General features: G+C 43.0%; 1 protein-coding gene across 3 annotated transcripts in view; it reads left to right on the top strand.

Annotated features, from left to right (window-relative positions):
* Window positions 1-14,343, top strand: part of SHPRH (SNF2 histone linker PHD RING helicase) — a 70,825-nt gene that overhangs the window by 39,411 nt on the left and 17,071 nt on the right. For all 3 annotated transcript variants that reach the window (XM_084827751.1, XM_084827749.1, XM_084827750.1), the window contains 3 exons: window positions 975-1,063; window positions 4,099-4,191; window positions 5,879-5,986. In XM_084827751.1, the coding sequence (XP_084683877.1) occupies window positions 975-1,063; window positions 4,099-4,191; window positions 5,879-5,986 (290 nt within the window). The remainder of the gene's footprint in view (window positions 1-974; window positions 1,064-4,098; window positions 4,192-5,878; window positions 5,987-14,343) is intronic.

The following is a 14,343-nucleotide window of genomic DNA, read 5'->3' as shown; positions in this document are numbered from 1 at the left end:
ATATTTTGGCCACCTAATGCGAAGAGAAAACTCCCTGGAAAAGACCCTGATGCTGGGAAAGACTGAAGGCAAAAGGAGAAGGGGACGGCAGAGGATGAGATGGCTAGATAGCATCACGGATGCAATGAATATGAACTTGAGCACGCTCCGGGAGAGAGCGGAGGACAGGAAGGCCTGGCGTGCTATGGTCCATGGGTTCACGAAGAGTCGGACACGACTGAACGACTGAACAACAACAACAAGGGCAACCGAAACAACAGTTGCTCTCTAGCCTGGAAAGGTGCATTGCTCTTTTCCCAGCCAGTTTTAGATCATACCATCACTGCCTCCTGTGCTAAGTAAGCAATGGTGGGCTAGACCATGGGTAGAGAAGAGGGTATAAGTTCCAGATGATTTGTTGTGTCAATTCTAAAGAAATGTGACTCTTTTCTGAGTAGTGTTTCACATTGACTCTGCCTTCTGTTTCCAAGGGGGAAGGATTTCCCATGAGAATGCCCTCCTTCTACAGCTTGAAATGAAAATTAACAGTAGTGGAATTTTACTTTTTTTGCACAGTGGAAATTCATTTTGCAGCTCCTTTCTAGTTACAATTAATTGATGCAGCGTAATTATCTTTAAAAGAAAGTGCTTACTAAGAAATGGGGCTAGTCCTACCATTAGGCAAAGGGGGGCAACTGCCTCAAGCACAGATACTGGGGAGAAGGGAGTCATGGTGGAGTGTACCATGCCGCCTGAGCCTGTCCCCTCGAAACTAACTTGTTGTTTGAACTAAGATTCAACAGCTGATCTGATGGGCTTCTATATGTGGAACTGGAGGGGGTGGGCGCCATCTTGTCCTATGCTTCAGGCAGCAAAATACCTTGGGCCAGCCCTGCTAAGGAACTTCCATTGGATTGAACATACAATTGCAAGTAATTGGACATTTGGAAGATAGATATCCCAATGATCTGGTCTGAAATATGCTAATTTTTCAGATGAATATGCACTGGCAGCAGATTTGTATAGAGAGGTGCTGCGTTCCTCTGAGGAGCACAAAGAGAAGCTCAAAACAGATTCATTGCAAGTATGTACATAAACTCTGAAACTGCTTTTTAAATGAATACGCAGACTGTGTCAGGGACGCAAAAGGGCATTGATCTCCTGTTCAGTCAGGTATTAATCTTTTTTGCTTCAAGGGAGACTCAGTAATGTTATCATTTTTCAAAAACCATTACTGTCACCAGGCTATATTCTAATATTTTAAAAACCAGCTTATATGTTCAGTCAATGTAGTGCCATCTACAGTTTTTCTATAGCCAGTTCTTTTATTTGATACAGGTGCTCTGTCTTGGGTGGGAAATATATATGCACAGTTTCATTTATGAATAAGTAGGTGCTAGGCAAGGATTGCATTCCCACTTGTGTATGTTTTGCACTTGTGATATATATAGACAGACCTCATTATTTTTAGCTCCACTGGGAGTAGTAATATTGAAGGGCAGGATATAACTTTTAAATAAATATGTAAATTATGCTTAAATGGTTCTGTGCATTTGTGTTTAATGCCCATTAATGTATAGTATTTGATTAGAATTATAATCAGTGATCACAGAAACCATTCCTTCAACAACTCGGGACTGTATCCTGGTATTCTGTACCAGAAAACATGCTTGGTCTTTTCTTAAAATTACATGTGTGGGAAAAACAAATATATCAATATGAGCCTATTGGTATTCAGGCCCTGTGAATGGTCTGGTAGCATCTGATGCTGTAGCATCGTTGAACTTCAGTACACGTAGATCTGATCAGTGTCCAGATGACTGATATATATATATAGCTTTGCATGACAATGATAGTCTAAAGTGAAACTTTACTCTTGTTAGTCTATTGCAAACAGATGATTATTATAAGAATCTGGTTTTGTTTGAAGTTTGTGCCATTTTTCCAGTTACTCATCTGTAATTATTGCAGTGTTACAAATCAAGATGGAGCAGGCAATTGCCACTTCCTGTTCTAAGTTCACCCCTTCTCCTCCCTCTCCCCATTTCCTTTGATGTGACTGACAGTCTGCATTGGGCAGGGCAAACATAGCATTCTACTCTGTTGCCCTAACTTGGAAACAGTGGAGTATTGTAGCAGCTGAATCTTCTCTCCCCACGCTATCCCTGCTCAGGGGCAGGGACAGAGCAAACAAGCTGGCATGCAGAGATTTTTTGGGGGGTGGGGGGAGAGATAAACTTGGTAGTAACTGTTACTTCCGCTTCATGGATCACTGCCTTGTTGTGGCGAAGGGGCTTGCGTAACTCAGTGAAGCCATAAGCTATGCCGTGCAGGGCCACCCAAGACGGACAGGTCATGGCAGAGAGTTCTGACAAAATGTGGTGCACTGGAGAAGGAAATGGCATCCACTCCAGTATTCCTGCTAAGAAAACCCCATGGAACGTGGAACTTTGGAACACTCAACAGTGGCCACAGGACTGGAAAAGGTCAGTTTACATTCCAGTTCCAAAGAAGGGCAACGCCAAAGAGTGTTCAAACTACCTTACAATTGTGCTCATTTCACATGTCAGCAAGGTTATGCTCAAAATCCTACAAGCTAGGCTTCAGCAGTATGCGAACTGAGAACTACCGGAAGTACAAGCTGGGTTTCGAAGAGGCAGAGGAACTAGAGATCAAATCGCCAACTTTCGCTGGATCATGGAGAAAGCGAGAGAATTCCAGAAAAACGTCTATTTCTGCTTCATTGACTACGCTAAAGCCTTTGCTTGTGTGGATCACAACAAACTCTGGCAAATTCTGAAAGAGATGGGGGTACCAGACCACCTTACCTGTCTCCTGAGAAACCTGTACAAGGGTCAAGAAGGAACAGTAAGAACCAGACATGGAACAACCGATTGGTTCAAAATTGGGAAAGGAGTACGGCAAGGCTGCATATTGTCGCCCTGCTTATTTAACTTATATGCAGAGTACATCATGAGAAACGCTGGGTTGGATGAATCACAGGTTGGAATTAAGATTGCCGGGAGAATTATCAACAACCTCAGATACGCAGATGATACCACCCTAATGGCAGAAAGCGAAGAGGATCTAAAGAGCCTCTTGTTGAGGGTGAAAGAGGAGAGTGCAAAAGCTGGTTTGAAACTCAACATTAAAAAAACGAAGATCATGGCATCTGGCCCCATCACTTCCTGGCATATGGATGGGGAAGAAATGGAAGCAGTGACAGATCTTATTTTCTTGGGCTCCAAGATCACCTCAGACGGTGACTGTAGCCATGAAATTAAAAGACTCTTGCTCCTTGGGAGGAAAGCTATGGCTAACCTAGACAGCATAGTAAGAAGCAGAGACATCACCTTGCCGACAAAGGTCTGTCTAATCAAAGCTATGGTTTTCCCAGTAGTAACGTATGGCTGTGAGAGCTGGACTCTAAGGAAGGCTGAGCGCCGAAGAATTGATGCTTTCGAACTGTGGTGCTGGAGAAGACTCTTATGAGTCCCCTGGACTGCAAGGAGGTCAAATCAGTCAATCCTAAAGGAAATCAACCCTGACTGCTCATTGGAAGGATAGATACTGAAGCTGAAGCTCAAATATTTTGGCCACCTAATGCGAAGAGAAAACTCTCTGGAAAAGACCCTGGTGCTGGGAAAGACTGAAGGCAAAAAGAGAAGGGGACAGCAGAGGATGAGATGGCTAGATAGCATCACCGATGCAATGAATATGGACTTGAGCACGCTCCGGGAGAGAGCGGAGGACAGGAAGGCCTGGCGTGCTATGGTCCATGGGGTCATGAAGAGTCGGACACGACTGAACGACTGAACAAACTGTTACTTCCCACAGGCAGACACCTCTTCGGGTTGTTTTTTTCTGTTAATATTGAAACCTTAAAAGGTCATTTACTGTGCTCTTGCCACTTTATCTTCTGACCTTAGTGGGGCTCATAGTGTTGACTTCTAATCTTAAAGCCATAACTTTGGAATATGGTTAGAAATTTCTTTTTTTTCATGTTGTAATGTTTCCATATATTTCCTTGATAGGGAGATTCTGTTAATTGTTTCTTGTTTATAATTGTCACAATATGTTAAACTTAATAATAGTGTTCCCTTATGTATTGACAAACAGAGACTTCATTCTACGCACAATCTGATGGAACTTCTAGCAGCAAAGCATCCTGGGATATCGCCCACTTTGCGTGATGGCAGGCTTCAGGAAGAGGTGATTGTTCATTGTATGCACTTTAATGTATGTTAAAGAATATCTACTGCATAACTAACTTGGAAAATATTTGTTACAGTTACAGGATAGGTCCTGGGCATCTGACAAAACATGAATTCTAAAGTCAGATGTAAAGAAAATACTTATTTCTAAATCAGCTGCCTCATCATCTTGCCCAAACCTTGCCTATGGTGTTCTCTCATAGTCACAACAATCAGTAACAAGCTGCAAGAACAAGCAAATAGCTTCCTAAATGGAGATAGCTGTGTGTAGCTTCTTCGTAGCCTCATTCAGGCTGTTCTTTCAGGGACAAAGTTAACACTGTTTTTCCTCTCAGTCACTGAATTTTACTTGGCTGTTAACTCTTCCTACTAAGATTAATGATTATGTAGGTGTAGGATGAAGTTTGTTGAGTCAGTCAGAAGTTTAAAGGGCTGAATTTAGGAGACAGGGCAGGTCAAGGCAGGGCCAGTCATTGTAGAATCAGGACCTAAGTGAGGTTTGGCTGAGTCAGGATTTTGGCATCTGTAAACTTGGCTGTGAAAACAGAGATTGCAGAACTGGAGCATAAAATGAGACTTGAGAACAATAGCTCCAGTGTACATTACCATAATTAAGAAGGATAACAAGGAACTCAATGGGAGCACACTTCTCAGGCAAGAGCAATGAATCCAAGGCAGAAACCAGGGAGGTCAGTCCTTGGCTTCTTCAGGTGAGGGTGCTCTCTCACAGGTTGACTGCTGATAGAGAAGAGTGAACAGGTAGGGCTTTGAGCTTTGGCATATTCTTGTCCTTTTTTTTTGGCTTTTAGTACCAATTATAGTTGCCTGTATAATCTGTCAGGTTACATGAGGCAATACTTGGTCATTTTGCCGCTGCTGTTAAAAACCACTAATACTTAATATATGCTAATAGTGTGCTAGACATCGCATAGGAGTGTGAGGATCTCTGCCCAGAGGTAAAATGCATAAGCTGAAGGGAAATATCCAGCTAAGTGCTATGGACTTACTCATCTTTCGTTATTGTCCAGAGCAGATGCCTTTGGTAAATATTTGCCTGTTGTTGATGAGGCTTGGATATTCCAAGTGTGTGTATGAATATCCTTTCTATAGTTAATTAAGCTGTTTGAATTTATTTATGTTCTAGAAATAAGGGTGATCCTTACGGAAACATGCATTTCAAAGAAAACATTCCCTGTTTATTGGCCTTGCTTAATATAGGTTGCCCATAAATGCCTCTGGATTCCTTATATAGGTTTTGCTGTAGAATACAAATATTTTCACACATGATGCCAGCTTGGTATTGTGGCAATTTATTTGATGAGATTGTCATTTATTTTCCTGGTTTGTTAACCAACATTAAGCCAGTTTTCCCCAGTTTGGACCTAACTGGCAAGTTTACTTTTATCAGACATCAAGATCTTCATACTGAAGCTGGCACACAATGGTGTGTGGGTGTGTGCGTGTGTGCTGGGGTGGGGTGGGGGGGGGCGGGTACCAGGTGCTTGCCCCTGCTGTTTGTTCACTGCTTCATAAGCCATGCTTTATGCAGTCTGGAATGATTGTTCAAATCAGGCCACTATCACAGTTAATAATAGATCTGTAGTAACTATGTTGTTGGGATTTCAGTGCTTTGAAGGTTTTTCGTTAAGAACAAATGACTAATTCATTTGTCATTTTAAATACAGTGTGAGCAGCTCCGTCAACATTATATGAGTAAATCGAACGCAGAAGTTGCTGAAGCCCACCAGGCTTTGCAACCAGTTGTACAGACAATCCACGAACTCCAGAGAAAGGTAGGATTCTACTAAAATACTTGACATGCCTTCTAATTTTATACATGTAGTTTTTTGCAGTTTTTTGACTTGTTTCTGATGCAGTATCATCTTCAGAATCTATTAGAAAACTGGCATTCAATGTATTGTTCCTCTAGAGTTTCTCATTAAAATATTTGCCTTTCTTTGTCCATAATTATTAAGAAAACTTGATTATTTGTCTTTGCAGAAGGTGGTCCCCTAGGAGTCATTCCTTTGGGCTGTTACTGAGGGATCAAACAAGTGGCCAAATATTTTTGAATTGGTACTGTGGTGGATTGTTGAGAGTTGTGAATGCTGGGGGTGATTGGGACTGTTCAGTTAAATATCTAGATAGCTTGTATGGTTGTGGACTGTTGCTAATTTGACTGACAAACTACTGTATTGTTTTGCAGATTGATAACTGATTGGATTATAGCTGGACTGAGGATCTAACATTTCCTTGCTATTAAGTATGGGAAATTTTAAAGTCCAGTACAGGAGGAGCAGGGGTGTTTGTGAGGAGCTAAGGGAGAGAAGGGGCCACCATACCAGTAGTTATAGGGAGAGAGTGCGGTGTAGTGGTTAGAGTGTTGGACCCTAGCCACTGGGGAGTTAGAGAACTGAGGAGACCTGGGTTCAAGTCTCCACTAAGCCATGAAGCTAACTGGGTGACTTTGGGCCATTCACTGACTCTCAACCTAACCTACCTCACAGGGTTGCTGTGGGGATAAAACGGAGAGGAGGATCATGGATGCTCCCTTGGGCTCCTTGGAGGAAATGGCAAGATATAAATGTAGCAAACAAAAAAATGACAGTGCACATCAGTTACAATGGGTGACAGGATGGCAAATTCGACATCTTTGTGCCATCTCCCCTTCTGATCCATCCCTTTGCCCTGATAATGCTGGTAGCCTTTCTGCAGATTCACCAAGCTTAAGGTTCTTTTATTCAATGCCAGGTCAGCAAAATTGAAGGTGGTACCCATTTGTGTCAACCTGGTATGTATAACAGAGACCTGGCTGTATGAAAGGACAAGAGTAAATATCTACCAGATGTGTCTTCCATGGCATGTGGTGCAGTACCAACCTTGACTTGAGGCCCAGGGATGTGGAGTTACTATAGTCCGGGGTAACCAACCTGACACCCTCCAGATGTTTTGGACCTCAAGCCCCATAACCCCCTACCATTGACCATGCTGGCTTGAGTTGTAGTCCAAAACATCTGGAGGGTGCCATGTTGTCTGCCCCTGCTATAGTTCATAGGGATTCTATACCCTGGGCAGATACACCCTTCAGCAGTTGACTAGTTTATAGTGTCTGTATCTGGTGTTGGGGAATAGAGATAAGATTGGGATTCTATTGGTGTACTGACCACCCTGCTGCCTAGCAGTCTTGCTGCCTGAGTTGGTGGAGGTGGTCTTGTGAATGTAGGTTGAGGACCCCCAAGGCTTAAAGTCTTGGGGGACTTCAACATTCATGATGAGGCCACCTTGTTTGGCATAGTTCAGAATTTCCTAGCAACTGTGGACCTGTCTCAAATTATGTCTGGCCCAATACATGTGGCACGACACACATTGGACTTCATGGGAGATGGCGTTCTCTGGGTAGAGAAGCCAAAAATGACTTGATCTGTCCATGACAGTGAGCTGATTATGTTTGGACTGTATGCTGCCTCTAATTTCTTCAGGGGTGGAGGGTCATATTTGATCCACCCCCCGAGATTGATGGATCCTGAGAGTTTCCCAATGTCCCTGGAGGATTTTCATGCAGATATGGCCAGCCATCGTGCCAAAGTCCTAGTTGACTTCTGGAATCAGGAGATGATTAGGCAGGAGCACTGATGTAATCAATCCTGAATGTCCTTGCTAAGCCGTAAAGTCAATCCAGTTCATCGATATTCTGAGGAGCTGAAGACAATGGAAAGGTAAGGTCGACAACTGGCGTGCACGTAGTAATTCAAATATGACCAAACACAGGCTGGAGCCTATTTCAGGGTTTACTCTGTGGTAGCAGTGATGGTGAAGAAAGTTGACTTCTTGAAAAAGCTGAGCTTTTTCAAGTGGTTAGGGGGTCTGCTTAGTACAGGCTCTGTAGATCAACCTTTACAACCTCAAAGACTCAGTGTGACCAATTCATAATGCATTTTGTTGATAAAATCACTGGTATGCGCTCCAACTTGGTTGTCATGGTTTTGACAGAATCAATGCAGCTAGAACACTCTCTGGTCCTGTTAAGGATTCTTTTCAGCTTGTGCAGCCTGAGGTTGTTGACAAGGTGTTTGGAGGGTTGAGGCCTACCACTTGCTCTTTGGATCGATGTCTCTCCTTGATGGTAAAATCTACCAGGGCAGGTGTGTCAATATAGACTATGGAAGTGTTAAACAATTTCTTAAGGAGCATTGTCATTCCACTGAAGGAGGCAGTGGTAAAATCACTGCTAAGTAAACCAAGTTCTGTTGGTTTTGGAAAATTACCACCCAATTCCAATCTTACCATTTTTGAGCAAAGTCCCAGAGTGAGTGGTATCTTGCCAACTCCAGGAAGTGCTGAAGAACGTTGATTAGATTTGTCCAATCTGGTTTTTGGCCTAGGTTCAGGAAGGAAATTGTCTTGGTCGCCCTGGTCAGTTATTTATGCAGGGGAATGGATGTGGGGAGCACATCCTTGTTGGTTCCCCTGTACCTCTCAGTGGCTTTGATATCATTGACCACTGTATCTTTCAGGATTGTCTCTTTGGGATGGAACTTGGAGGCATGGTATTACACTGGGCCTGATACTTTCTGGAGGGACAGGTTCAAAAGATTTTGCTGGGGGGATGTCTGTTTCATCTTTTAGCCTTTGGCCTTTGGGGTGCCTCAAGGTTCTGTCTATGAAACTGCTGGTATATAAATGGTTTGGGCTGCCATGTCATAAGTATGCAGATGACACATAGCTCTGTGTTTTTGTTTCCATCCACTTAATCCAGGGGTCCCCAACCTCTTTGGACCTGTGGGCACATTTGAGAATTTCAGAAAGTGCTGTGGGCACCACCACAAAATGCCTAATCAGTGGATCACTGCTTTGGCGTCTACTGGTCATTTCTATGGATCTTAGACTGTGTCTTATTCAGCAAAAACTTCTGTTTCATGTGTACGGGACATCAGAACATTGCTTTAATAAGGGATTATGTAATTCGGCTAATTGTTGGCAGTACAATACAGCTAATGCTTCTTTTAAACATATGTTTTGACAGTGTCCACTAGTTGCTTCTTTTGAAGGGAAGGTTATTACACTTATAAATTTTATACTGAAACAGTCTTTAATCTTCACTGATGTACATGCTCTTTTAAATTATGTACCTGCATCATGGAAATTAACGCATGGTCAGTGTAAATGGAATCTCTACGCCCTTTTGACAGTTGAAAGATTGATACTATACCATTGGAAGGATAAATACTCATCTCCTGTAATGCAGTGAATTGAGGACCACAACGCTTTCAATATTTGAATGGGTGGCATATAGATGCCACTTTCAAATGGATGCTTATTTGGATATTTAGTTTGCTTTTGTTGAAGCCTATGTATAATTGCTAGAAATTTGTTTGCATGCTATACAAATCTATTTATATATTAAAAAAACACACACACAGAAAAAAACTAAAAATAATTGGGTGCCCTTGGGCACCCCATTGAGGACCCCTTTGGGGGGCACCATTGGGTAGCACATTGGGGACCCCTGTTCTAATCCCAGGGAAGCATTAGAAATTGCGAACAGGTATCTGGACACAGTTTTGGGATGGATGGGGGCAAAGAAGTTGAAACTTAATCCTGACAAGATGGAAGTCCTGAGCTGGGGAATCTGCCAATCTAGACAGACATGTGCAACCCTGACTTAGATGGGGTTGCACTCCCCCTGAAGTGTCAGGTATACAGTTTTGAAGTGCTTCTGTACTTGATGGTTCCAGTGGAGCCGCACATGACATCAGAAGCCAGGAGTGCCTTTTATCAACTTCAAATGGCTTGCCAGCTGCAGCACTATCTAGAGAAAGAGGACCTCACCATAGTGACACATGGTCTGGTTATATCCAGCCTGGATTACTATAATGTTCTCTACGTGGGGTTGCCTTTAAAGACAGTTTAAAAACTTCACTTGGTAAAGAATGTGCCAGCAAGAACACTAGTAGGGGTTAAATGTTTGTAAAGTATTACACTAATACAGTACCAGTTTCATTGGCTTCCTGTTTGTTTCTGGGTCCAATTTAAAGTGCTGGTCTTTATTTTTAAAGCCCTAAGTGGTTTGGGACCAGATTGTTTGAAGGGCCTATACTCATAATAGCCTGCCTAGGCCTTGCAATCAGCTACTAAGGCCCCTACTCTCTAGCCAGTCAGAAAGAGGTGTTGGTTTGATGGCTACCACGGACAGTGCCTTTTCAGTGGTGGCCCTGCACCTGTGGGAAGTCTTTTCCTCAGGAAATGCATGCAGCCACATCCTCGGCAATTTTAAAGAAAACATTAAATACATGTTTGTTGTTGTTGTTCAGTCGTTAAGTCGTATCCAACTCTTCGTGACACCATGGACCATAGCACGCCAGGCCTTCCTGTCCTCCGCTCTCTCCCGGAGCGTGCTCAGGTTCATCTTCATTGCATCGGTGATGCTATCTAGCCATCTCATCCTCTGCCGTCCCCTTCTCCTTTTGCCTTCAATCTTTCCCAGCATCAGGATCTTTTCCAGGAAGTTTTCTCTTCACATTAGGTGGCCAAAATATTTGAGCTTCAGCTTCAGTATCTGTCCTTCCAATGAGCAGTCAGGGATGATTTCCTTTAGGATGGACTGATTTGACCTCCTTGCAGTCCAGGGGACTCGTAAGAGTCTTCTCCAGCACCACAGTTTGAAGGCATCAATTCTTCGGCACTCAGCCTTCCTTATAGTCCAGCTCTCACAGCCATACGTTGCTGCTGGGAAAACCATAGCTTTGAATATATGAACCTTTGTCGGCAAGGTGATGTCTCTGCTTCTTACTATGCTGTCTAGGCTTGCCATAGCTTTCTTCCCAAGGAGCAAGCGTCTTTTAATTTCATGGCTACAGTTACCATCTGCGGTGATCTTGGAGCCCAAGAAAATAAAATCTGTCACTGCTTCATTTCTTCCCCTTCTATATATCAGGAAGTCATGGGGCCAGATGCCACGATCTTAGTTTTTTTAATGTTGAGTTTCAAACCAGCTTTTGCACTCTCCTCTTTCACCCTCAACAAGAGGCTCTTGAGATCCTCTTTGCTTTCTGCCATTAGGGTGGTATCGTCTGCGTATCTGAGGTTGTTGATAATTCTCCCGGCAATCTTAATTCCGACCTGTGATTCATATTCATATTCATTTCCCAATTTTGAACCAATCGGTTGTTCCATGTCCGGTTCTTACTGTTGCTTCTTGTCCCTCGTACAGGTTTCTCAGGAGACAGGTAAGGTGTTCTGGTCCCCCCACCTCTTTCAGAATTTGCTACAGTTTGTTGTGATCCACACAATCAAAGGCTTTAGCGGAGTCAATGAAGCAGAAATAGACGTTTTTCTGGAATTCTCTTGCTTTCTCCATGATCCAGCGAATGTTGGCGATTTGATCTCTAGTTCCTCTGCCTCTTCGAAACCCCGCTTGTACTTCTGGTAGTTCTCGGTTCGCATACTGGTGAAGCCTAGCTTGTAGGATTTTGAGCATCACCTTGCTGGCATGTGAAATGAGCGCAATTGTACGGTAGTTTGAACACTCTTTGGCATTGCCCTTCTTTGGAATTGGAATGTAAACTGACCTTTTCAAGTCTTGTGGCCACTGTGAGTGTTCCAAATTTGTTGGCATATTGAGTGCAGCACTTTAACAGCATCGTCTTTTAGGATTTTCAATAGCTCAGCTGGAAGACTGTCGTCTCCGCTAGCTTTGTTGTTAGGAATGCTTCCTAAGGCCCACTTGACTTCACTCTCTAGGATGTCCGGCTCAAGTTCAGTGACCGCACTATCATGGCTATCAGGGACATTCAAATCTTTCCTGTATAGTTCTTCTGTGTATTCTTGCCACCTCTTCTTAATCTCATCTGCTTCTGTTAGGTCCCTGCCTTCTTTGTCCTTTATCATGCCCATCTTTGCACAAAACATTCCCTTGAGATCTCCAGTTTTCTTGAAAAGATCTCTAGTCTTTCCCATTCTATTGTTTTCCTCGATTTCTTTGCATTGTTCATTTAAGAAGGCCTTCTTGTCTCTCCTTGCTATTCTCTGGAAGTCTGCATTCAGTTGGGTATATCTTCCCCTTTCTCCCTTGCTTTTTGCTTCCCTTCTTTCCTCAGCTACTTGTAAAGCCTCATCAGATAGCCACTTTGCTTTCTTGCCTTTCTGTTTCTTTGGGATGGATTGAGTTGCTGCCTCCTGAACAATGTTACGGACCTCCGTCCATAGTTCCTCAGGCACTCTGTCTATCAGGTCTAATCCCTTAAATCTATTCATCCCCTCCACTGTACATTCATAAGGGATATGATTTAGGTCATACCTGAATGGTTTAGCGGTTTTCCCTACGTTCTTCAATTTAAGCCGAAATTTTGCAAGAAGCAGCTCATGATCTGAATCACAGTCAGTTCCAGGTCTTGTTTTTACTGACTGTATGGAGCTTCTTCATCTTTGGCTGCAAAGTACATAATCAATCTGCTTTCAGTATTGACCATCTGGTGATGTCCATGTGTAGAGTCGCCTCTTGTGCTGTTGGAAAAGTGTGTTTGCTATGATCAGCGAGTTCTCTTGGCAAAACTCTATTAGCCTTTGCCCTGCTTCATTTTGTACACCAAGGCCATGCTTGCCTGTTATCCCGATTATTTCTTGACTTCCTACTTTAGCATTCCAATCCCTTATTTCAGTTCAGTTTTTACTCATTGCTAGGATTAATTAATAGCTTCGCAGTTTGTGTACTGCGGCTTTGATTGGATGGTTATAATTTATGATTATGTTCTTTGTGGAATGTTATACACTGCCTTGGGACGACAGTTATAACCAGAAAGGCAGTTTTGATTGAATGAATAAATAAAGGAGGCAGCAATCCTATATGTCCCCTAGCCAGCATCTAGGGGACATAGGATTTTTTGGTTTCTGGGCTCCAAAGTCAGAACTAGCACTCCCCACCCCACCTCCTGCCCCCTCGTAGCTGGGATGATTCTCTCTGCACTGGTGATGTGTCCGTGCTCAGAAACAGAGCGTGGAGATGGGGGAAAAGGGGCGGTCCCGGGAGAGGGGAGGAGACCGCAGAAGCTGCATTATGCAACTTCCTGTGTGCCATGCAGCCTCCCTCCCGCTCCGAAGCTCCCTGGCTAGACAGGCAAAATCACCTGTCTAAACAAAAATGCAGGGCAGCCAGAGCACGGAGGTGATGATCGCCTCCTTGCTCTGGCCGCCTTGTAATTGGATAGTCGTCAGCCTCCGAGTTCGGAGGCTGGCGACTATCTGCATAGGATTGTGCCCTAAATAACTGTAAGGAAACTTTACAGTTATTTAGAATTGTCTAAATAAATAAATGTTTCTTTATCATATTTATATCCCACTCCTGCAAGGAGCTCAGAGCACCGTGCATGGAGATCATCCCATCGTAGCCCAAGGTTGACATGAACATAAGAGAGCATGACTGGCCCAAGGTCACTCAGTTAGCTTCATGGCCAAGGAGGGATCTGAACCTATGCCTCCTGGGTCAAGTCTGACTTTGTCTACTACTCCGTGCCGGAAGGAGCACTGTGCAGCACTGGGAATGGTGATAGATAAAACTACTGTATGACTCAAACCACATAGGCATTAGTCTCTTGAAAAGTTGCTGAACCAGTGGCTTATACAAATGGCATTGCCCTTGCAGATGCCCTGTTTCTCTTTAATAAAAAGCTGTGCTCCAGCTGTGCTCTTGCTTAAAAGCTAACTATCTTTAAGAAAAGAATACCTCAACACATTAACAAGAAAGCCTTTCCATTTTAAGCCTAATAAGAAGTGTGGCACAGGAAGAAAAAGGTGAAGTATACACATATCAGTAAATAAGTTTCCTACCTAACTGTGCTTCTTCAAAGTTCCAAATAGTCCTCATTTTTTTCATTGTTAATTTAACCATTAGTTTCCTCTGTTGTTTAAAAGAATTTCATATAACCAAACTGTGAATAAAGAAGAAAACATTTACTCAATTAAAAAAAAAGATTTCTGAAGTATTCTTTCTCCAGCAAAAATTGCTTAGTTATATTTAATATATCTAAAAATGCATTTCGCACTGCCCTAAGATATCTGGAATGTGTTGAGATTTACGTAGGGGAAATATGCGAGTCCTGTGTTTACCTGCCAGGAAGTGTGTGTTCTCAGCCATGGCTTGACTTCCCAGCTGTTT

Source organism: Heloderma suspectum, chromosome 1 (genome assembly GCF_057233095.1).
Source record: "Heloderma suspectum isolate Gila_16-S chromosome 1, 16-S_ref, whole genome shotgun sequence".
Lineage (NCBI taxonomy): Eukaryota > Metazoa > Chordata > Lepidosauria > Squamata > Helodermatidae > Heloderma > Heloderma suspectum.
Note: the sequence above shows the minus strand (reverse complement) of the source record. Positions and strands in the feature narration are given on the sequence as shown.